Source organism: Podarcis gaigeae (assembly GCF_964106915.1).
Source record: "Podarcis gaigeae genome assembly, chromosome: 7".
Lineage (NCBI taxonomy): Eukaryota > Metazoa > Chordata > Lepidosauria > Squamata > Lacertidae > Podarcis > Podarcis gaigeae.
In genome coordinates this window covers 10,393,215-10,418,898 of record NC_139683.1, presented here as the reverse complement: position 1 = coordinate 10,418,898, position 25,684 = coordinate 10,393,215, and the positions used below count along the sequence as shown (strand labels likewise).

The 25,684-nt window shown below is 44.6% G+C and overlaps 1 protein-coding gene and 1 long non-coding RNA gene across 6 annotated transcripts in view; one reads left to right on the top strand and one right to left on the bottom strand.

Moving 5' to 3' along the window:
- The window catches only part of LOC310849341, a 462,163-nt gene that overhangs the window by 149,857 nt on the left and 286,622 nt on the right, over positions 1 to 25,684 (top strand). The window lies entirely within an intron of this gene.
- ST3GAL1 (ST3 beta-galactoside alpha-2,3-sialyltransferase 1) overlaps positions 19,504 to 25,684 on the bottom strand; it is a 112,085-nt gene continuing 105,904 nt past the window's right edge. For all 5 annotated transcript variants that reach the window (XM_083749350.1, XM_083749351.1, XM_083749352.1 and 2 more), the window contains one exon: positions 19,504 to 24,670. In XM_083749350.1, the coding sequence (XP_083605476.1) occupies positions 24,497 to 24,670 (174 nt within the window). In that variant the 3' untranslated portion in view covers positions 19,504 to 24,496. The remainder of the gene's footprint in view (positions 24,671 to 25,684) is intronic.

The following is a 25,684-nucleotide window of genomic DNA, read 5'->3' as shown; positions in this document are numbered from 1 at the left end:
AAGCTTTAGCTTGTTTAGCTTATAAATAAATCCAGCACTGGTCTAGGTCCACCCATAGTCTAATCTCTGTGTAAGCAAATCAAGATGAATGTTCAACTTAATAGGTGGCTCCTCGGAGCCCTTTCTCTGCAATAAGTGAAAGGTTTTGATGTGATGGAACTATGTCAGCTGCTTTGAAAATCTCAAGGTGCACAAGGCATGATAGCCAAAGCTGGCCTTCCCATTCAGCAGGTGGCAGTGGCCTGTTTCAAGCAGCAACATGATGGCGGGAGATGTCCTATATTCACCAACAAGTGGCAGTTTTCAGTCTCGAGGGAAGCCCCATGCTGAGTGCACTGTGGTAGTCTAGGCGCAAGGTCAACCAGTGCACGAATCACATTAAAAGGAGCATGCATTGCGCAGGATGTTTCTCTGGGACATTATCGTTTGGGGCAGCCTATTTCTATTCCTGAAACACATTGTTTTGCTCTTCTGTGGTTAGGAAAGAGCCCCTTTTTGCTCACAACTCAAGGTTAAAATAACTGGGCTGCTTCAGCCTCCAGTATTCAGAGAGAGCAAATGTGCGCCGGAACATAAACACTGCAATCGTGTACTAATAACACTTGGATAATGCTCCGTAATCCCCCGCAAGGTAATGCTTTGGTGCTGAGCCAGATGATCTTAATATAGCGAGCAAAGGAGTGATTGTTTGACTGGGAGCTGAATGAATTGCTGGTCGAGGGTTGCCAGATGTTCAGGATTGGGCTAGAGGGCACTCTAGCATCGACTGCAACGTCAAACGACCTTCATCCCTGATCTATCATCCACAGGACGAAAATAGCAGATTATCTGCAAGACACGAGTCCAAAATAGCATGCAAAGGTCCTGGATCTAAAATATACGGGACAAAAGTATGAAGATGAGTGCATTCAGACACGGGAATGATTGCATTAGTTTCCCTGGTTATAGAGCAAGAGCTTCTGTCCTGATTTTTTAACATTCCTTTTGCATTACATTACCTGTTGCATTGTGGAAAGGTGGCTTTTGGATTGATTTACTGCCATGTTGCATTAAATTTCATGCACATCAGTGGGTATGGCGTGGATATAATTGAACATCTTGCCAACCGGCCTTGCCCTTGACATGCACTGGGCTTCTGTTCCTCCATGTTTTCCCCATGAAAGCAGCAGTAATTAACTGTATTATTCACCCATTCATTCATTTATAGAGTGCCATTTATGTACATGGCTCTGTACAGAATTAAAATAGGAAATTCTACCTGGTGGGTGGGGGTGGGCGTACAATCTAAAACAATATAAACAATAGGATCAAAATGAATGAATATAAACAATACGATCAAAATTAACAGTTTACCGTAAGTAATTCAGAAGACATTCCACCAGATATAATAAATAGGTGTGCTGGGATGCCACTTCAATTTTCATCCTGCAATTTTTCAGGTTAAAAGGGTTGCAAATGGATCAGACACCCCCCCCCCGAATTAATTAACACAGAACGGAATGCTAAACTTCTGCTAGATCCAAAGGTAGCTCCCCCCCCCCCCCCCGTAAAGCATGGAAAATATCAGGCCAGGAAACATTGGGAAAATGGCATAAAGTGTTTTCCTGTATGTAACCTACACAAATTCAGCAAAGCAGAACTCACCACGCCTCCAAAATGTAACAACAATAAATGAAAACAACAACAACAATCTGTATGTTTTGAATAAAATGTGAGGAAGGTCCAGATTACCTAAATAATATAAAGGCCTGGATGAGCGTCAAAACGTTCATCTGGTGCCAAAAGAAGACAAGCTGTATATGAATTTCCAGATTCCCAGATCATCCAAGTGTCCCTATTTTCCAGGGATAGCCCCAGATTTACAGAAGCTGTCCTGGTTTCTGATTTGATCTCAGAATGTCCCGCTTTTCCTTAGGATATCCCTATTTTCATCAGAGAAATGTTGGGGGGTATGGAATAGGGCGTCCCTATGTTCACCGGAGAGATGTTGGTGGTTATGCATTCCCTGCTGCCATGGAATTATGGCTAGCTTATTGCCCTGTTCATGTGTCATATTTCTGAAAACCTGGAGAGCTGGGTGACTAGGTTGGTCGCCAAACTGCTCTGCTGTACATCACTGACACAGCTAACTTGGTGTGCTTTTCCTTTGCTCTGCTTGTGCAGAGATCCACTGCAAGTCCAAATATTTTTCCTTCCATCCTTCTGAGTGTGTAAATCAAACACAACGCTTCGAAGCGGACACGGAGCAATGGATCCAAACTACAAGAAGGAAGATTCCACCTAAACGTTAGGAAGAACTTCCTGACAGTAAGAGCTGTTCGACAGTGGAATTTGCTGCCAAGGAGTGTGGTGGAGTCTCCTTCTTTGGAGGTCTTTAAGCAGAGGCTTGACAACCATATGTCAGGAGTGCTCTGATGGTGTCTCCTGCTTGGCAGGGGGTTGGACTCGATGGCCCTTGTGGTCTCTTCCAACTCTATGATTCTATGATTCAGGTCACATGCCTTTCTTTCTCTTCATTCTGGTCATAAGCCTGACCAAAGAGCAATCCCAGGTTCAGGTGGCAGCAAAGGGGAAGCCAATTGCTGATTATATTCTTGCAACGAATGACTAACCAAGAGAGAGAGAGAGAGAGAGAGAGAGAGAGAGAGAGAGAGAGGGTGCTCAGCATGGCAACGTTTTCTCTACCCATTTTTGTAATCGGAAGAATCTTGAGGAAACGATATGGTTGGGCAAATGTGGCCATCTGAGATTTGATTTCCCCCTCCCTTTAGTATTAAATTCTCTTTTAGGCGCATGCTAGTTTGTTCATTAATCAAAAGAGCCTGCGGTGGAATTAGGAAAAAGGTGAACATTAAACTATAGCCAACGACTAGGGCTTGATTGCAAAGCACACTGGAGCTGTCACATATCCTCCAACTGTCCCGATTTTCCAGGGATGGTCCCAGAATTACAGAAGCCATTCCTGTTTCGGATTTGATCCCGGAATGTCCAGGTCTTCCCTTTCCCTCCCCTCCACATCTCAGAAAACTATTAAAAGTGGTGAAGAGATCAGATCAGAAAACTCCCATGCTTTTTGGAAATAGCAGCCTTTGCTGTGTGTTTGTGTAGCTGCAAAAACCTGTTTATACTGAAAATAAAATATGAAGGAAATGGTGATGCTGACGTACAAAACCCTTCCTATAATTTTGAATTCACTTTAAATTCTTTAATTGCAATGCTTCAGCAGCCAACAATTTTTTAAGACACGCATAGAGGGTATATTCCTTGTAAACTGAGCCTTTCACTGCAAGCCTTTGCATGTCTACTCAGAAGTAAGTCCCATTGTATTCAATGGAGCCTACTTCCAGGTAACTGGGTAAAGAGTGTGCAGCCCTACACTGCAATTCTAAACCTTTTTACTCAGAGGTAAGTCCCACTGAGTTCAATAGAATTTAAGGACTGATCATTCTCACAGATTTCATCATCATCATCATCATTATTGTTATTAATTTCCTGTCTTTTCCACAGGGACTTAAGGCAGCTTACAGCTAAAATTGTATTTCATTCCATTTATCTGTGGAAGGTTTGTACATGATTTTTCTTTACAACAATCCTGTGAGGTAGGTTCGGTGGAGAGGTTGCAACTGGCTCAAGGTAACCGATGTTGGTGTGTTTATGACATCTATGTGTGTGGCGAGATCAAATGTGGGAGAAGCTGATGTAGAATAGAGTGTCCTTATTTTCATTTGAGAAACGTCAGAGGGTATGCTACCAGATCCCACACGACACGCTGCTTGACCTCACATGCAAAGGGGAAATGCACCGGAAAGTGTGGAATAAAAGTTTGCTTGACGCAGCATCATCTAACCTCCCCACAAACGAGCTGGAACAAATGCTCAATAAAAAACACCGTCTAAGCTCCCTGCAAGCTTTGGGCAAATGAATCAGAAGCGATGCTCAATAAACAAGTTAGCTGGAAGCAGCCCCAGTTCCTCCACAGGGCACAAGGGTTATGTTCTGCCCAGGGCCGTCTTACCAATAGGCGCTAGGGGTGCGGGGCACCTGGGCGCTGCGCTCTCAGGGGCATCAGGCCAAGAGTCTGGGACCCAAGAGTTGAGTCTGGTGAAGAGCCTGCCCATTGGTTGGAGCGCCGTGGCAAGCTCTTCTGTGCCGTGAGTTCGGGGGTGACCGAGCCAGCAAGACGCTGAGGCAACCAGCCGGCTCTGCCCTCCTGCACACCTGGGACTGGGCAACCGGGTGTGTGTGTGTGTGTGGATATTTGCACCCCAGTGCCACATATGCTTAAGACAGCCCTGGTTGTGCCTCCAGTGTCAGAGACCGTATTCATCGAAAAATCAGAACTCCTATTAGAATAAACAAGTTTCGTTTCAAATACTGAAATTCTAAATAATATGGATAGCAATGTGTAATAGAAAAAGAATTATGAAATTAGGTTAAAGGTGTGTGAAAGAAAGTAATAGAAGTGTAAAGAAATTGCAATTGAGTAGATTGGAAGTCTAACACGAAGGTGGGGTGAGGGGTGGTGGATGGTGGTGGGAAAAGGAATTATCTGTGGGATTGAGTGTAGGTATGTTGAGGATATGTTGTAGGTATGTAGGTAGGTTGTATGAAATATATGTTTGTATGCTCGTATATTTGTAATATATGTGTATTAATGTTGAATTATTTTAACAATAAAAACTTAAAAAATTTTTTTAAAAAAGAGACTGCCAGATATTATAAATCAGAAGTATGGAGAGTGCTCTTGAGCTCTGTATCTGCAAGCAGAGGCATCTGGTTAGCCAGAGTGGAAACAAGACGCCGAACTACTAGACGGGTCCTTGGCCTGATCCAGCAAAGCTCTCCTTTTCCATGATTGCTTTTATTTTCGTTTTCTGAATCACAATAAGCAATAATAACAACAGTAAAGAAGAGAAGAGTTCCACGCATGGAAGAAAAAGGAATCAGGGTGGAAGGAACGGAAGTGTGCCAAAACCAGCGTTATATCTCCAGACAATTGTCCTTCGGAAGCAAATTATCCAAGAATGTTTTTCCAAAGGAAACTGTGACCACGAGGCTCTGTTTACGTTCTTTCAGACAGCAGAAAACAAGCCCAGACTGTGCTTCTGCTGCTTCCAAACCTTTTGAATTCCGGACCAGTTTTCCAGTTCATTTGGGCATTGTTTGTCTTCTCTTTTTTCCCAACATAACCTAACAATGGTGCTCATTTTCTTCGTGAGCTCTGTAGCTGCAGACAAATGCATTCTTGTAATTAGAAATCCCTCTGAAATGCCTTGCGGGGGGAGTTTTCTAAAGCAGGCACCCCCAAACTCGGCCCTCCAACTGTTTTGGGACTACAACTCCCATCACCCCTATCTAACAGGACCAGTGGTCGGGGATGATGGGACTTGTAGTCCCAAAACAGCTGGAGGGCCGAGTTTGGGGATGCCTGCTCTAGAGCAAGGGAGAGAGAAAGCAAGGCCAGCCTCAGCTAAAAGGAAGTTTTACTTCCCTCCATGTTATTTTTAACAGGACACAATACCTATTGTTGGGTCTGGGGAGTGTGTGTGGGCAAAACCAAGTCACAAGCTTGGCTCATTTGCCTGGTGGTTTGAATGCCTCTTTTGATAGAAGTCAAGTGAAGGCAGAGAAGCACACAAGCGATTGTTATCCTTCGGGGCGATTTGAATCTGCTTTGTTGCAGAGTTGCTGGGCGTGTTGCTGTTTTTTTCTGCGGAAATGATTGGGAAAGATCTGTATATATTCATTTAAAGAGCCCACAGATCTGCTACACTCGAAACCACCCCTTCTTCCGTTCGGCACATCAGCCCATTTGTCTAGCTGCTGCTACCAAATGAGACTCGAAAAGAGGTCTTAATGGGGACGCAGGGCAAAGAGACATTCAGGCTGTGAAGCCTTCCTTTTAGGAATTCCAGGTGCCGAAATCCCAAAGGAGCAGAAAAGACTATTTATGTATGAGACCACAGCAGCATGGATGTTACTGGCCCAGAGATGGAAAGAACATAAAGTCCCTACCAGAGAAGAATAGCAGATCAAGTTGATGGACTATGCCAGGCATCCCCAAACTCAGCCCTCCAGCTGTTTTGGGACTACAACTCCCATCATCCCTAGCTAATAGGACCAGGGGTCAGGGGTGATGGGAATTGTAGTCCCAAAACATCTGGAGGGCCAAGTTTGGAGATGCCTGGATTATGCTGAAATGGCTAAAATGAACAGAAGAGTCAGAAATCAGGAAGACCAAAATTTTAATAAGGAATGGGGGGAAATTATAACTTATCTTAAAGACCACTGTAAACAGTGAAAATCATTAGTAGGATTGAAATATCACTTGGAGTTTAAGGTTGATTCTGGACATAATGGAAGAAGTAAAGGGTTTGGATTTTCATAAAAGCTGCGAGAGGAACTGATTAATAATAGGACCCACATGGGGGAGGATGGAAGTCCAGGAGATTCCTTGGGATCTTGTTTTTATGATTTATGTTTGATATATCTCTGTAAAAGTTTAAGTTGAAAATCAAATAAATATTACCAGTTTTTAAAGAAACACTCAGGCTGCCACTCCCCACTTGCCCCGATTAAAAAAGTTATTGCTTTATTAGTCAAATACATTTCTTTTCATTTCTTTTTCATAATAAAATTATTGAAACACACACAAAATACAGTAAAAGTAAAATGTACAACCAAGACAAATGCATGCAGAAACAGAAAAATTAAAATGAAGATACCCTTGGGGAGGAAAACCAAAAAAGCAACTAAGAATGCAATTCAACTATCTGCCTTGGTAGCTCAGTTGGTAGAGCATGAGGCTCTTAATCTCAGGGTTGTGGGTTCAAGTTCCATGTTCCTGAACTCCAGGGGGTTGGACTAGATGACCCTCGTGGTCCCTTCCAATTCAAATGATTCTATATATTTTTTGGGGGGGAGGGGGTGAGTCAATTCAGTTCTCAATATAACGTCTTGGCGTGCTTATCTGCAGAACATGGGGTTTAGTGGGTTGTTTGATCGAGTTTAAATGGGAGAAAAACTTATACCATCTCAAATAAAGAAGATCGGGTTAATAATAATAATAATAATAATAATAATAATAATAATAATAATTTATTTATACCCTGCCCATCTGGCTGGGTTTCCCCAGCCACTCTGGGTGGCTTCCAGCAAACCCTAAAATACAATAACCTATCAAACATTAAAAGCTTCCCTAAACAGGGCTGCCTTCAGATGTCTTCTAAAAGTTTAGTAGTTATTTTTCTCTTTGACATCTGGAAGGAGGGCATTCCACAGGGCGGGTGCCACTACCGAGAAGGCCCTCTGCCTGGTTCCCTGTAACTTGGCTTCTCGCAGCGAGGGAACCGCCAGAAGGCCCTCGGCGCTGGACCTCAATGTCATCTAGCAGGCTCAGGGGACAGCCCATGATATCATGCGCTGTGTTCAGCACCCTCTATAAAGACTTTCTGTCCGTGGCTGTCAAGCCAACGTACCACACTGTGATACAATATGAGAGGACACTTTCTACTGTGGACCGGTAGAAGGAGGTCATCAATTGTTGAACATGGTTCTTTCGCAAGACCCTGAGGAAACAGAATCTCTGTTCGGCCTTCCTAACCACCTGAGTTATATTGTTTTTCCAAGTGAGGTATTCACTATTAAGGACTCTACGTTTATGGGTCAGATGTTCTGACAGTGCAATACTTCTGAAAGCCACCGCTCCCGGGAAGGAGTACCGCATTTTTTGCTCTATAAGACTCACTTGTTCCCTCCTAAAAAGTAAGGGGAAATGTGTGTGCGTCTTATGGAGCGAATGCAGGCTGTGCAGCTATCACAGAAGCCAGAACAGCAAGAGGGATTGCTGCTTTCACTGTGCAGCGATCCCTCTTGCTGTTCTGGCTTCTGAGATGCAGAATGTTTTTTTTCTTGTTTTCCTCCTCCAAAAACTAGGTGTGTCTTATGGTCTGGTGCGTCTTATAGAGTGAAAAATACGGTAAATTTGGACTTCCAATGGGAGGCCACTGACAATCTGGCAGCAGCAAGAAGTATTTTAAAAAAACCCTCTCCAGGGTTTCCCCTAAGCAATCAAGAGACTGTGCCTGAGTGAAGCTAACTGCTCTCTTCATGCCTCTCCTGGTTCCGGGAGACCAGTGGAGAGGGGAACCTGTTGCAACAGGAGGGAGAGACACCCTTGCCTCTTCACCAGCTGGACTCATCTCTGCCTCTTGGTCTCTCCTGCTTCAGCTTCTGCCTCCGATTCTGGACTGCTCTCTGCCACAGACTTTTCCTGCTCACCAAACACTGTTACAACCTGCATCCAACCAGTCTGTGACATTGCCTTCTGCCCCTTGCCCCAGCCCAAAGGTCACCAGCCACCATTGCCTGAAGCCTGCTCATCCCTGCTTGAAGTCATTGCACTTTATGGGAGATTTGTAAATAGCCTCTTCTTGGTTCACCCACGGCATCTACCGAGGCCTTCCTTGCGTGACCTCTGAGGATTTTGAGGTTAAAAATGCAATTGATTGGGAAACTCTGTACCTTTGCTTCTTATCAGCCTCTGGCTCAGAGGAGCAGGATGTTCTAGATAAGGCACCAGGAAGAACGGTGCATGTAGCAGAGTGGTAAAATGGAATAATCTGTCACATTTTAAATTAAATTTAATTTAATTTTTAATTTATTTTTATTAAGTTTGCTTGACAACATTACATTGTAATATATGGTATTATGAAAAAAGAAAAAGAATGCAAATCAAAGACAATTCAATATAATACAATTCACCGTACATTCTTTCGTATGTACATAAGACTTCCCGCCACCCCCAATGTATTTACCTTTTCTATTTTCCAGTTGTATACATGGCTGTTAGGGACGCGGGTGGCGCTGTGGGTTAAACCACAGAGCCTAGGACTAGCCAATCAGAAGGCTGGCAGTTCAAATCCCCACGACGGGGTGAGCTCCCATTGCTCGGTCCCTGCTGCTGCCAACCTAGCAGTTCGAAAGCACGTCAAAGTGCAAGCAGATAAATAGGTAACACTCTGGCGGGAAGGTAAACGGCGTTTCCGTGCGCTGCTCTGGTTCACCAGAAGCGGCTTAGTCATGCTGGCCACATGACCCGGAAGCTGTACACCGGCTCCCTTGGCCTATAGAACGAGATGAGCGCCGCAACCCCCGAGTCAGCCACGACTGGACCTAATGATCAGGGGTCCCTTTACCTTTATACATGGCTGTTACTTTAAACTAATTATGTAATCTTAAAATTTATTACTACTTATGAAACCTTTTGCTTTAGTTTTATCTGTCATATATACAGAAATCATTCAAACGCTGCCATAGACACCCCACCGCTATTGTATTTCATTAAATATTTCTTAAACATATCCCACTTTTGCCCTCACTCAGATTTGGCTTAATGATGATGGCACAGCAGCCCATGGTGTCTTTGTGAGGCAGATGGTGTGAGGGGAATCCCTCTTCACATCATGCTGTCTCTTTACATAAGGGAACCCTGTAGCTCAGACCAAAGGTTCATTAGGTCTATCCCCACCCCATGCCAAAGGACATTGGATGGTTTAAAAGGGAGATGTGATAGGTGGGATGTGAGGAAAATACCCAACACCCTTCCGGGTGTTTTTCACTTGCAACCCCTCCTCATCTAGCTGATCCTTTAAATGCCCCGTTTTCCAATGCCTGGCTGATGCAACTCCCCAGGCCAGGTTACAACCCTTCGTTCCCGTGTTGCATTCTTGCACATGGAGGCATGCGCAGCAGGTACGACACCAATGATGGGGTCGTGCTCCTGTGACCCTATGACACATGCCTTAAGATCATTCTGCAATCTGATGCAATCTGCAGAAACAGCGGCTCTCTTCCTGCTTGTACAAGTTTTAACCTTCAATGAATCCTTTTAATTGCGTATGATCCCAACGTAGCTGTGTACGTTTGTGGGTGTGTTTCTACAGCTCATCTCCCCTCTGGACCTTCTTGTTAATGCCCTCAGAAGCCTCCTTTTGCAAACCGTCACATGTTGGCTTGCCGAACCCCGTTGACTCAGAAATATGTCTGAGGCATTTTCAGCAAGAACTCATTCAGCCCTCGCTTCCTCCGGCGGGGCATATTAGCCAACTCATTGAATCACAGAACTGTCAAGTGAGTGAGGTTCTCTAAAAAGGAGGATCAGCAATAAAGATGACAGGATATGCAGAGTCAGCAGGTCTAACAAGTAAAAATAAGAGAGCAAGAAGACCAAGAATATAAAGAAGAGTGGGGAAAAATTTGTGGAGTATCTGGAAAACAACTGTAAACAAGTGGAAAAGCTAGCAGCGTTAAGGTAAATTCAACCGTATAATATATTATAAAGGGAGAATAAGGGGAGAAAGTGATCTAAATGGACATATATGGTATATGCAGGAATGGTGGAGAAATTAAATGAACCAGGGAAGGGTGATAAGGGAAGTCGTTGAATGTTTTTATTAAAAGAAAGAAATAATAATAATTAATAATAATAATAATAATAATAATAATAATAATAATAATAATAATAATATTTATACCCCACCCATCTGGCTGGGTTTCCCTAGCCACTCTGGCCGTCTTCCAACAGAATAGTAAAAGCACAATAAAACAATTGAAAGCACAATAAAACATGAACGGTGGAAATGTATATTGAACATTAATGTGATTTTGGAAATGTTAATAATGGAAATTACACACACACACACATGAGACTATCGAGTTAGAAGGGATGCCAAGGGTCATCGAGCCCAGTCCAAATAGCACCATCCACAGCTTCAGGGGAATCTTAAAATCTACAGAAGTAAACTAAGGGGGAACGAAGGCAAAGTCCCTGCCAGAGAGGAAGGGCAAACCAAGCTGTTGGACTAAACCGAAATGGCAAACCTGAACAGAAAGCCCAGGAACCAAGAAAACAAAAACTTCAAGAAAGAATGGGGGAAATTATAATTTATTTAGGAGGCCACTGTAAGCAGATGAAAACATTTGCAGGGTTTTAATCTCACTTGTAATGTAACAAACACTATGGACAATATGGAGAGATACAAAATGTAGATTATGAAATAATCTGCAGTTGAAAATGTTGACAAGAGGACCCATGGAGGGGAATGGGGGAAGTCTGGAGATACAGAGAAATCTCTAAATATGTATTTGGTATTGTTATAACTTTACACTTGTAAAATCAAAGAAAAATTATTTCCAAAAAGAAGATACAATAAAAAAAATAGACGGGGGGGGGGAGCTTTTCAGGGGGGGGGACTCCAAGAATGTGTGTGTGTGGGGGGGAAAATGCTGCTCCTTGAGGAATTGTGCATGCAGGTTGACTGAGGGAGGGGCAGAAAACTGGAGGAGGGGGAACAGAATTGGAGTGTCCTGGAAGAAGGAACGACTGGCACACTGAACAGCAGAATTCCACACGCAGTGTTTTGTGCCCACCTCTCACTTAAGGTAAAGGTAAAAGTACCCCTGACCGTTAGGTCCAGTCATGGCCGACTCTGGGGTTGCAGCGCTCATCTCGCTTTACTGGCCGAGGGAGCCGGTGTACAGCTTCCGGGTCATGTGGCCAGCATGACTAAGCCGCTTCTGGTGAACCAGAGCAGTGCACGGAAACACTGTTTACCTTCCCGCTGGAGCGGTACCTATTATTCTACTTGCACTTAGATGTGCTTTCGAACTGCTAGGTTGGCAGGAGCAGGGACCAAGCAACGGGAGCTCACCCTGTCATGGGGATTCGAACCGGCAACCTTCTGATCGGCAAGTCCTATGCTCTGTGGTTTAACCCACAGTGCCCCCCGCGTCCACCTCTCACTTAGTCTCATTATAAAGGAGATGGAAAGGCAGGCGATATGGATCTCAATGCCAGTTCATCTTCATCGCAAAAGTGATGCCAGCTGGGAGCATGTGGCTAAAGCAGACAACCGAAGACACTGACAAGCCAATGGATAGGAAGCCAAGGAAAAGAACAAGCTACATGGAGAGATTCCTCTTGGATGTTATCCCCAATTTAACAGGGTTCCTCTGGGCTCCTTACAAGGCCTTTTTTTACCTCCTTTGTTCTTTATCTGCATCCTTCAGCTCAGGTACGCGCTGAGTCTCCCAGTCTGCAGAAGGTATTTTCCTAAGGCAGAGATGGGCAAACTGTGCTTTACCAGTTTTGTGAACTGCCATCGGCCCCTGCCAGCCTGGCCAGTGGTCAAGAATGATGGGATTTGTAGCCCTATAACATCTGGAAGGTTGTGGGTCCTCCATCCTTTTCCTAATGCACACATCTGAGACAATAAAATTGTGTCTGAGCTGTAGTGCGTCAGACTGCAAGTGGGGTTCATGGGACCGACTGTCCCCCTCTATACGGAAAAATAAAAATCACTGCATGTAGAAAGCTAGCCTATCAAGGAGATAGGATTAGGTATAATCCTCTCCCTGACACGCTAATTTTCTTAGTTAAGGGTTCCATTATTTCTTCATTTATTTTGGGGTATGGAAGAGCATCATGTGAGTCTCTGCCTCTAGTATGAAGTGGTACACAATGCCGCTTCAGTTTTTGTGTGTGGAATCATTCGATTGGAAATCAAAGAGTTTGCTAAGTTGGAGCATCTGGGCCTCTGACCTGGCAGAAAACGAGCTCATTCCCTGCGGAATAGATTCAGCAAATGAAAAATGGAGGGTTACTTGTGCTTTGCAACAACAGGTGTATTTATTCTCTTAGGGTGGTGGTTACTTATTAAAAAAGATAAAGAAAAAACTGCCCAGCTCTGCAAGATAGGACTGAACGGCCAAGAGAGGCTGATAAGCATCTGAGTTACCGATTAACTTCTTTGCGAGATCCTGAAACTCTAAGATGATTAATCTGAAATGGAGACCAAAACATCAGGCTGTGCCAAAAGGGTTCAAAAGTTTACAAGACAAAGTTATGTTTCATAGATTCTTCAGAGGGTGCAGCACTGTAGCTTATTGAAGTGAACAGCGCCACTGCCCTCCATGGGCAAAAATTCGCAGCAGCTAATATTTGCTACCGCAGAGCTGAGGGTTGGGCAGCATATTTTGAGCAGGGATGAAAGACCTGTAGCTCTGCAAGTCCTTCCTGGACTTCAGCTCCCATCCATCCCTGCCAGGATGGCCAATGGCCAGGGATAATGGAACAGGGAGTCCAGGAACATCTGGAGAACCTGGGGTTCCCCAACCCTGATGCAGTGGAGTGGTAAAAAGCAGGCACGTGGCGAGAAATCTGCCCCAAGAACAGCTGCCAGTTCATCCACACTTCTGGAATGGGATGGGCAGAGCTCACATCATAGAATTGTCGAGTTGGAATGGACCCCCTTGCAAGTCTGAGCATTAACCTGCCTGAACTTCAGCCAGCAACTGTTGGCTCCTGTCGGGAGCGGGTGGCGCTGTGGTCTAAACCACTCAGCCTCTTAGGCTTGCCAGTCAGGTGGTTGGCAGTTCGAATCCGCACAAGAGGGTGAGCTCACTATTGCTCGGTCCCAGCTCCTGCCAACCTAGCAGTTTGAAAGCACACCAGCGGAAATAGATAAATAGGTACTGCTGTGGCAGGAAGGTAAACAGTGTTTCCATGCGCTCTGGTTTCTGTCACAGTGTCCTGTTGCGCCAGAAGCAGTTTAGTCCTGCTGGCCACCTGGAAAGCTGTCTGTGGACAAACACTGGCTCCCTTGGCCTGAAAGTGAGATGAGCGCTGCTACCCCATAGTTGCCTTTGACTGGACTTAACCGTCATGGGGTCCTTTACTGGTGTGTACTCCTCCTTTGTGACTCCCCCTTTCTTCCATTTCTTATACATGCCCTTCTTAACTCTCAGCTCTTCTGTAAGTTCCTTGTGCGGCCACACCAGTTTCCTTAGACACCTCCCTCTTTTCAACCTTGTTGGAACTGTCTGCATTTGGGCCTTCAATATTTCACCCTTAAGAAACTCTCACCCATCTGCGACTCCCTTCTCTTTGAGTATTTCCAACCTTGGGATCTCATCTTTGGATTTTTGAAATTGGCCTTCTTAAAGTCCAGAGTGTATGTCTGACATTATTATTATTATTATTATTATTATTATTATTATTATTATTATTATTTATTTATTTATACCCCACCCATCTGGCTGGGTCTCCCCAGCCACTCTAGGCGGCTTCCAACTGAATATTAAAATATTAATATTAAAAACAATACAGCATCAGACATTAAAAACTTCCTTAAACAGGGCCACCTTCAGTTGTCTTTTAAAAGTAAAATAGTTGTTTATTGCCTTGACATCTGCTGGGAGGGCGTTCCACAGGGCAGGCGCCACTACCGAGAAGGCCCTCTGCCTGGTTCCCTGTAACCTCACTTCTCGCAGTGAGGGAACCACCAGAAGGCCTTCAGTGTTGGACCTCAGTGTCTGGGCCAAATGATGGGATGGAGACGCTCCTTCAGGTATACAGGACTGAGGCTGTTTAGGACTTTAAAGGTCAGCACCAACACTCAGCTTTCCCTTGCCTCTGTATTGTGAAACCCAGGAGGACACAATCAATACTTCCCAGGGTTTTCAAGAACTTCCACTTCATCGATCAGTGCTTCCCTGTTGTTGAGGAGCAAGTCTGAGTTAGACGATGCCCTTCTTGTTTCTTCCACCATCTGGAAAATGAAATTGTCAAGAGAGGCAAAGGAGGAATTATTGGCAGAATTGGAGTTCCAACAAATATCAGTATAGGATCTCTTAATATGAGGAAATTCAAAGGGTGGGTACTACTCCTGAGAAAGCCCCTTGCCTGGTTCCCAGCTTTAAATAAACAACAAATGAAAAGGGTTACTGAGAAAATGTATATGGACTACTTCAAACACTTTTTAAAGTGTTCTATAAATGCTTATCATCATCATCATCATCATCAGGCAAGTTGGTTGATATGGTTCATAAATGGCGGATGAGCAGGCAAAACTGATTTGAATGCAAAGACTCGCTTATACTCTGCCACAATTTTTTCCCCTGGATGACCTTCTCGGGCTTCTGTTACAATAAGGTCCTGTGATTAATTGGCATCATTGTCGGTGACATCAAGGCAAAAACAGGAAAAAGAAGAGAGGGGGAAATATTTGCATGTCCTGGAATCCATCCTGTTGTTGCAGGTGTGTCGGAAAGAAGCGATTCAGTTCTTCTCATGAGCCGGACATCTAGATGAACGGCAATGCTCATCTTGTTGTGCAAACAGATACAAATGTTCCTTGCTCAAGAGATTAACCAAAAGATTTCTCCCAACCAAAACAGGAAATTTGCTGTTAAAGCGCTTCTGATTGGTGGCCATTTGGCCTCTGCTCAAAGACCACTACAGAAGGAGAGGCCAACAGCTTCCCGGCTGATCCCACCGCTGAGCAGTTTGGGAGACCTGATCTCTGCCCTGGGAAAGGCCAAACAACAACAACAACTTATTGTTTATCTGGCTCTGTTTCCCCAGCCACTTTAGGCAGCTCCCAACTGAATATTAAAAACACAATACAGCATTAAACATTAAAAACTTCCCTAAACAGGGTTGCCTTCAGATGCCTTTTAAAAGTAAGGTAGTTGTTTATTGCCTTGACATCTGCTAAGAGTGCTAAGAGGCATTAGGAGACCCCTAGAGGTTTATCGGGACACAGGTGGTGCTGTGGGTTAAACCACAGAACCTAGGGCTTGCCGATCAGAAGGTTGGCGGTTCAAATGACGGGGTGAGCTCCCGTTGCTCGGTCCCTGCTCCTGCCAACCTAGCAGTTCGAAAGCACATCAAGTGCAAGTAGATAAATAGGTACCACTCTGGTGGGAAGGTAAATGGCATTTCCGTGCACTGCTTTGGTTCACCAGAAGCGGTTTAGTCATGCTGGCCACATGACCCGGAAGCTGTATGCCAGATCCCTTGGCCATTAAAGTGAGATGAGCTCTGCAACCCCAGAGTCGTCCGCAACTGGACCTAATGGTCAGGGGTCCCTTTACCTTTTAGAGGTTTATCAGTCCATCCATCTTCACTGGGGGGACCCTGGGAACTGTAGTTCTGCAAGTAGAATAGGCCTCTCCTAACATCTCGCAGCACCCTAAACAAGCTGCAGCCCCCAGAATTCTGAATTTAAAGTGCTATCAGCCCCCAGAATTTAAAGTGCTATCATACCACATGGCACAAATGTGACCTGAAGTCTTCTTTGCAAAGCTCTGGTTGAAAAGGAAAGATCCCCATTCTCGTTTTTGAACATGTTTCAGATCATAAACTTTTTTTTGAGGGTGTGTGTGTTGGACAGCGGTGGTGAGGGTGAGGAGGAGGGAGGGAATTGGGTGCATTTCAATAACTCCGACAGAAATAGATTGCAATTGGTTAAATCGTTTGGTGTATCCTAGGTTTTGTTCTCACAAACAGTGAAGCAGGTGAAAATCCTGGGTCTCCACTTCTGAAATGTAGTGTGTGTGTGAGACGGAAGAGGACTCCAATGGGCGAATGCCCTTCCATAACAAATCAACCAACCCATCAATCAATTTTGCAGCTTTTCTTTCAAGGCAGGAGTCAGCCGTGATCAAAGGAGCACAGCGCCCTCTAGTGGACACAGCAAAATATGACAACTAGCTTTCGTTTATAGAGTGGACAGTAATGCCCCCTGTGGGTAAAATGGGTTTATGGGGGGGGGGGAGTAAGATGCATGGGGCAGCTGTGGGTGCAAATGATTCTCAGACTTCAGAAAGCTGGTATCACTTGACCAAGTTCCTCAAGTTGGTTGAATTCCTTAATTTTATATATATATATATATTCCTTAAATAAATACAGTACCAGGCAGAATTCCATGTCCTTTGAATATGCTCAACCCTCGTTGAGCTGTTTTGGGTTTCCTCCTCACTGCTCCATTGGACCGGATCGACATTCCTAAAACAACTGTCACTGTTAACTGTTTGCTTAATTAATTGGAAGCCATTAAGGTGGTTATCAACTGATCCTAGCTGGCTCATTGATCTGACCATATGCTGAGCGGGGGTTTCTTTGTGTGTAGGAAGGGGAAGCAGAAGTCAGCCAACAGCTGTGAGCCTTGGCGAAACTGAGGCCAGGAGTTTGCAGCAATAAAACTGCAAGCACCTTTGCAAAGCTAAGCAGGGTCCAGTATGGTTTCAAATTGGATGGGTGACGGCGTGTGCAGAATCCTGCATTGCAGTGGGTTGAACAAGATGACCCTCACAGTTCCTTCTCATTCTGTCACTCTGTGAAGTCACAGTTACTGTAACATGCTCTGCGTTTTGAACATAGGAATATAATTCGCTGCTTTATATGGAGTCATACTGTTCATTTATTATCTGCACTGACAGCAGCTCCTTCAGGATTTGAGGTAGGGGATGTTTCCAGCCCTACCTAGAGAAGCCGGCGATTGAATTTGGGACCTTCTGCATACAAAGCAAGAAACTGATGGTTCTTGGTGCCAACAGCTGTCGGGTAGGAGTCACCCCTGCCTTTTTTAAAAACAAAACAAAACTGTACAGTTCAGAAAGGCCTTTGGAAAGTGTGTTTTTACAAACCAGTTTGATTTTAGTACATCATTATGTCTATTTCTATCCTGCCTTTTCCCCAGGCCGGCACTCGAGCCAGAATCAATAGACGTCAATAAGGAAAAACTCGGTTTGTCCTCTCCCTCTGCCTTATCAATAATAATAATAATAATAATAATAATAATAATAATAATAATAATAATTTATTTGTACCCCGCCCATGTGGCTGGGTTTCTCCAGCCACTCTGGGCGGCTTCCAACAAAGATTAAAAATACATTAAAATGTCACACATTAAAAACTTCCCTGAACAGGGCTGCCTTCAAATGTCTTCTAAATGTTAGGTAGTTGTTTATCTCTTTGACATCTGATGGGAGGGCGCCACTACCGAGGATTTCGTTAATTCAATAAGAAACAATATTATTTTAATATTCATCTCACCCAAAACAGTAATGGGCTTCATTTTATCCTATGCTTAAAATCATACTCAGCCAATTTTTATTGTACCTACTTGGTGTGTGGTGTGTGTGTGACACACACACACACACACACACACACACACACACACACACGTATATATGTAAAGGTAAAGGACCCCTGGACGGTTGAGTCCAGTCAAAGGCTGGGGTTGCGGCGCTCATCTTGCTTTCAGGCCGAGGGAGCCGGCATTTGTCCACAGCTAGCTATCCAGGTCATGTGGCCAGCATGACTAAACCGCTTCTGGTGCAACGGGACACAGTGCCGGAAACCAGAGTGCACGGAAACACTGTTTACCGTCCCACCGCAGCAGTACCTATTTATCTACTTGCACTGACATGCTTTCGAACTGCTAGGTTGGCAGGAGCTGGGACAGAGCAACAGGAGCGCACCCCGTCACGGGGATTTGAACTGCTGACCTTCTGATCGGCAAGCCCGAGGCTCGGTGGTTTAGACCACAGCACCACCTGTGTCCACACACACACACACACACACACGTTTGTGTGTTTACCACATGGTGCCTTCTCTTTAATTTGCTTTTATTTTTATTTTTTTAATAACACCACCTTTATGGATATGCTATTGCCATTTTTAACCCAGGTTTCTGTTGCATTGTGTGTCACACTGCCTTGGTGTATTGTTATTAATCGAAAGCGCAGTTTATATGTAAGTAAATCAGAAAGATGTGTACCTAGTTTATGGAATTTTCTTTCAAGCCAGTTTAGACTCCTTTAAGCAAAGATTAGAGAAACTGCAAGGAGATTAGGCCTATCCCAACCATGATAATACAACTGTACCATTCAGAGGAGGTGTATGATACAAGTATTGTTTTTCTTTCCTCTCTCTCCCCTTGCGTATGTGAGAGGGAGAAATCAGTTTAAAAAACAACATATGGCATGATTTTATTTCTTTCACAGGTATTGAGGCACATAGTCACTTTGTGCCATCTGTATCTGCAAATGTCTGGCACGTTTAAGACTATATAGAACTGTGAGGAGCAGGTTAGCAATAAATCACACAGCGCCAGTGAAGGCAACTTTTTATTCAAGGAAACAGGGATGACTCTGGAAGGCACAGCTTTTTGTCCTGGTGGATCTTGCCCCTATTCTCTAAGTCTCCTCCTTCCCTGGGTCCTTCTCAAGCAATCTGAGACTCTGTAGTCTTGTCTGTTTCTGCTCCTTGCTCTTCAGACTGCTACTGGTCCTGGGAGACCAGCAGGGAGCGGAACTGGTTTCAGGATGGGAAGACGCCCTGGCTTCTGCAGCAGCCTGTCTTATCTCTGCCTCTTGACACCCCCTCCTCTCCACATACACCCCCAGCTCACTAACCCCTGTTCACCGCCCTGCTACCAATCCCCAAATACAGTCGCACCGTAGATTTGTATAACAGCATCACTACATTGGCAGTTTTATTTTCAGTTCCTTTCCTAACAACCCATAGCACGGAATCTGATTCTTCACAGCTGCCACACACTCAATGAACAATTTAACCAATTAAATCCTGCGGTCAGCGAGTACAATTTCTTTAATCAGACGCCGAGTCTAATAAAGAGGCCTTTGAGAGGGAGGGGTGATTACAATACAAAAATTTATTCGAAGTCATTTGCATCGTATTGAAAATGTCAACAATAAATAAGATGTCGCCAAATAAAACAAAGTGATCCTTCATTTGGAGAGAGAAAAGTGATCATATAAAGAGTAGTATAAGAAAGAAAGATAGATAGAAAGAAGACTTTGACGACAACCCTGGAGACAAGTGTCAAAGAAATTTGGCTTTGCTCAAAACACCCACACCTACAAATAAATACTTTAAAAAGATAATTTAGCAGGGACATTCCAGACCTACTGGGCAACACTAGCAATTGAACCAGGTATTTCTGTATGCAAAGCTCTACTTTTGAGCTACAGTTCTTTCCTCAAAAGGGGAGCTTGCAGGGGCTGGCACTTCACCCTTGCCCCCACCGACATTTCTGTGATTAAGGTCGCCAACTGATCAGGAAACCTATCTAGGCCTGCTCCTCCGCCTTTAACACCCACTCCACCTTCAAAAAAATTGGTGGGTAAAAGATTCTCCACAGAGTGGAAAGTTGCAGGCAGCAACTCATGCAGACCCTGTTGAAATGGATTTAAATTAGGCAATTGAGTTCAACGCGTCTGCCCATTGCCTCCAGTTCAAGTTGTTGTTAAAGGCACAAGAGCACAAGTAGGTGTATATATATAAAGCTGGTAACCCTCGCTGCGATCATAGCAGGAAGACAGCTATAGAGTGTTACTGGTTACTAGAGTTTTGCTGGAAAATGAGAAAACCCTTGTCATTTTGACTGTCATATTAGCTTCCATTTTTAATCAATAAATCACTGATCACCTGGTATCAGAAAAGTGAGAAATGCTGGCTTTGCCACCTAGAGGTAAACAGAGATACAGTCTCCTTCTTCTCAGCCAAGGGGAGAACATGCACTTTCTGAATGCTTACGAAAGCTACTGGACATAGATTCTCACCCATTAAAGCAGGGCTGGTCTGTGACCACTGGACCTGCTTGCTGGGAGCCTATTTCCAAACAATGCCCAAAGCCCTGCCTGCTTTTTAAAGGCTCAAATATTGAAGCAAGGGATTTTTGGGTACGTGTGCCTAAGTTGCTTGGGAACTTGCAGCCTTGCCAAATCAGAGGCCAGAAGTATAAGCAGAACGCAGAAGAGAATTCTGCAAAAAGCAGCAACACGACCCAACAGAAAAGGAAGAAGGGCGAGAAATTACACCCACGCAACAAACACACCTTGATTTAAAAACGATAAGTCAACAAGTTTCTTAAGAGTGATTTCTTTCCTTAAAAAGTAATACCACAGGTTCCGGAAGAAGAAGAAAACATTATGGAGGATAACCAAATAAGCAGCTCATTTGAGAACATTTTCTTTACGTTCTTACGCTCCAAGCTCTGCTGAGGTGGGCTGGTGAATGGTTTGATTGGGCGAAAGGTGCCATTTGTCTCCGCCTTCCGGCAGGGATTCTTGTGCCAGGACAGGCAGAAATCCAACCAGGGAAGCTGCTTCTCATCACAACATTTGGGAGCCAAGGGAAAGCTTTCCCAGTTGGACATCTCCTTGGCTTGTGGGAAACAAAGGCATCAATCTGAGCTCTCATTGAGACTGAGTGAGCACAGTGCAGGCTCTGCCCCTGACTAGAGAGCAGGGGTTGCTAACACACACAAACACACAACCTGCAGCCCTCATGGCTATGTGAGAAAACCCATAAGCGTTTCTGCTTGCTCGGATATTTACAGGGACATTCTGTGGTCGGGACATCTGTGTGCTCAAAGCAGTTCTTCTCCTTCCTATGAACTTCCACTTTCTATCCTTCCTTCATTACTGCCTTCCATCGCTACTCCATATGTTTTCATTCTCCCTACCAACCTAGAACTTTTTATCTTCCTTTTTTAAAGAAACACAATACATATATTCACATACTTGATTGGAAAACCCCCCTCAAAATACTGGAACAAGGAATAAGGTAAAAGTAAAGGAACCCTGACCATTAGGTCCAGTTGTGACCGACTCTGGGGTTGCGGCGCTCATCTCGCTTTACTGGCTTCCGTGTCATGTGGCCAGCATGACTAAGCTGTTTCTGGCGAACCAGAGCAGCGCACGGAAACGCCGTTTACCTTCCCGCCAGAGCAGTACCTATTTATCTACTTGCACTTTGACGTGCTTTCGAACTGCTAGGTTGGCAGGAGCAGGGACCGAGCAACGGGAGCTCACCCCATCGCGGGGATTCAAACCGCCGACCTTCTGATCGGCAAGTCCTAGGCTCTGTGGTTTAACCCACAGCGCCACCCGCATCCCAGAACAAGGAATAAATTAAGCCAATTTCACAATTCTGACCCAGTCACAGATTGTGCTCAGGGTAAGAGCACCACCCAAAGCCAAGCCATGTATCTCAGTTCTTTCTGTCTTTGTAGGGAAGGTTTTCCAGATCTCATGCAATGATGAACCAGAGTTCCTTTTAAAGGGGAACGGGACATCAGGGACTGAAACTAGAATCTTTCACATGCATATCAAATGCCTCTGAGTTCAGTCCTCCTCGGGTGCTAACTACAAATTGATTTATTCGGTTGTTGTTCCGACCCTATAAGCTCAGAGTACGATGTTGAGAAAAACAACATTATTTCCAGTCTGTAAAACAGGGTTGCCAATTAATTGGGGCAGTCTGGCCTGCTCTTGTGCATTTTGAGCAGCGACCCTGATCTGCAGGCGATGATTCCCACAACGTGCAGATAAGAATTAGCCGCTTGCGGATCATGGTGCTGTGAAAGGCACAGGCGCAGAGGCGGGCAAAAGGAACTGGCAACCCTACCAGGGAATCAAAACAATTCTGGGGCAGACAATAATATCCTTGCTGCAGCACTCGTTTCGAACAGGTTTCGAACTACACCTGCGCCGTGAAATTAATGACAGCAACCCACTGGGGCTAAGGGTCAAGTGGCAAGTTTTCAAAAAGCATCCTTAAATCTGGCCCCTTTTGTTTTGAGGAAAAAGCAGCCGTCCTGATCCCCACGTCGTCCCCTTCCTGCTGAAATACAGCTGGTTTATGCATTCTTATTTATTTAAAAATAATAATTGTGTTTATCCTCGGATGTGGGTTGCCCGCGAGAACTAAAAAGCCTTGCACGAGATCTTTCGGAGAGTTTTTCAGAAAGGGTTTCTCTCTCCTTTTTATAGCGACAATTAAAATAGATACACACTATTTTTATTTTTTTAAAAAAGGAAATAAGAAGGTAGCATAACCGCCTGGATTTTCAGGACAAAGAATCACTCTGACACCCCCCCCCCCAAACGTCCACTCAAGAGGTCCCATGACCAGCGGCACGAGGCAACTTTAACGTGGATCTGCCCATCACCATTTTCTTGAAACCGCCACACGGCCGTCTTCCTAACAGTCTCACAATTAGTTCCTGTGGCAAATGCTTCGTTAAGGACGGCTTCCCCTCACTTCATTCTCTGGAAGAGGATGCTTTCTACAACAACGTTCCAGCCCAATCTCTTCCTGTCACCTTCGCTTAAGGGCCTTGTTAACTGTGGAGATCATCCCTTCCTCTTTTCATTGTTTATAAGGTTCCTGACGGTGCGATCCTATGCTTGCCTGCTCAGAAGTAAGCTGTATGGAGTTCGCTGGGGACTTACTCCCAAGTAATCCCATTCCCTGGCCATGGATCTCACATCTTGATTCTGCTCCCTCCTCCGATGTAGCCCTTGAACAATATCTTCCTGGGGTGGAGACAATTTCCTTCCACTTCAGGACAATTTCACACAGGAGCCACCTACCACAGCAGTAAAAAATAGAAGCCAAAAAAAATCTTTTTTTAATAAAAAAACCCCACATTCTTTTAAAAATAAGGCAAAAACGTTTCTCTCTCTCAAAAACAAAAACAAAACCCGACTGTTGCTCGTGAACCTTTCAAGTAGACTGAAGAAAGCTGTCGATAAAAAAAACTGATGACGGTAAGTAGCGTTGAACTTTGGTCAGTTATTTCCCTATATATATATATATAAAAGGTTTAATCGAGGGATTTCAGTCTCGGTGAGAGCCGAACAAGACAAAACAACTCTCCCTTTTATATTCTTGATATTTCAGAAAGGCACATGTCAATGACAAAAATTTATATAGATATAAAAATAACTTCATTTCTCTGATTGGTAGCAGAGTCGAAAGCTCAGAAGCGGCGAGAAAGACATTTTTAAAAGGTAAACAATAGTGACTAGTTCAGCTTCTTATATCTTCATTTTCACCCCCCCCCCCATTTTTTCCCTCCTTAATTATGGCTATGAAGAAGAGCAAATACATTTCACACGGGGGGGAGGGGGGAATCCACAGTAATAACTGGAAAGTGTTTCATTCAATATTCCCAGCTCTTGGCAAATATAATAATAGAATCATAATATTTTAGAGTTGAAAGGGACCCCAGGGCCGTCTAGTCCAACCCCCTGCAATGCAGGAATCTCAGCGAAAGCTGGTGCCAATTTTTGCCGGCTGGTGACAAATGCACACTTGATCATAATGCAGTATGGGAGCTCGGAGGTCTAGCAAGGACGCTGCTCCTGGGAGAAGATAAAAAACAGAATTAGCTCCTTTTTGAGGTAATTTGTGAACGGAGAGGGTGTTTCACATCCACTGTTGTCAGGAATGAAATCCAGCATTCTTTCGCTGTGTTTTCGGTCCCAGAGAAAATGAAAGCTCAAGGTATGCGTTCTCAGAAAGACGAAAGGGGGTTAGGGGTCGGGATCTAACTTTTGCTTCCTTTAACTTGCACAAGGCAAGATTTACAGAGTGGAAATGTCTCACAAAAATGAGAGTGACGAAGCAGGAAGAGGAATCCTCCCACATCCTTCAAACGTTGGTAAAGAAATCTCGGGAACCCAGCAATGCCGCTTGCAAACTGCAACCCGGCGGTCATTCCTGGCTTTGTCGGCTAAGGCGTGAGATACAGTCAACTCCGAGACCCCTTTCGTTTCAGCAAAAGTCTCTGTATTCCCCGTAAGTCAGAAATCACAGCGCTCCCCGTGACCGGGGTCATCTGCCCTTGAAAAAGCGTATTTTGTCGACCGAGGCAAGAGTCAACGTTACATTGGATTCAAAATCCCCGTCGTGGACGCCCGTCTGGCGGAAAGCCCCGGCTGATGGGTTGTTCTCCCAGTAGTGGTGCCAGTTCCCTTTGCTGTCGGCTCCGAAGCCGTAAAGGTCCACCTGCAAGGAAAAAGAGAAAAGAACTCTGAAGAAGTCTCGGCCTTCAACGTAGCAAGTGCTCTGCTTTAAAGCTCTAAACGGCCTCAGCTCAGTATACCTGAAGGAACGTCTCCACCCCCATCATTGTGCCCGGACGCTGAGGTCCAGCGCCAAGGGCCTTCTGGCGGTTCCCTCACTGCGAGAAGCCAAGTTACAGGGAACCAGGCAGAGGGCCTCCTTGGTAGTGGCACCAGCCCTGTGGAACGCCCTTCCATCAGATGTCAAAGAGATAAACAACTACCTGACATTTAGAAGACATCTGAAGGCAGCCCTGTTCAGGGAAGTTTTTAATGTGTGACATTTTAATGTATTTTTAATCTTTGTTGAAAGCTGCCCAGAGTGGCTGGGGAAGCCCAGCCAGATGGGCGGGGTGCAAATAAATTATTATTATTATTATTATTATTATTATTATTATTATTATTATTATTATTACCTTGTTGGCAAGGTGATGTCTCTGCTTTTTAAGATGCTGTCTAGGTTTGCCATCGCCTTTCTCCCAAGGAGCAGGCGTCTTTTAATTTCATGACTGCTGTCACCATCTGCAGTGATCATGGAGCCCAAGAAAGTAAAATCTGTCACTGCCTCCATTTCTTCCCTTTCTATTTGCCAGGAGGTGTTGGGACCAGTGGCCATGATCTTCTTTAGAAGATCAAACCTATCCATTCTGAAGGAAATCAGCCCTGAGTGCTCACTGGAAGGACAGATCGTGAAGCTGAGGCTCCAGTACTTTGGCCACCTCATGAGAAGAGAAGACTCCCTGGAAAAGACCCTGATGCTGGGAAAGATGGAGGGCACAAGGAGAAGAGGACGACATCCAAAAAGACATCCAAGTTGGTGACCACCTGTATCTCATATAGTATTCAACCCCTTTCCCCATTTCCATCGATGGAAGCCCTCTGCAAGCTCATGTGATGAGGGGAGAGCGGGAACGAGATTCCTGACCCTTCCATCTCCTTCTCATCCCCACCTTCATCA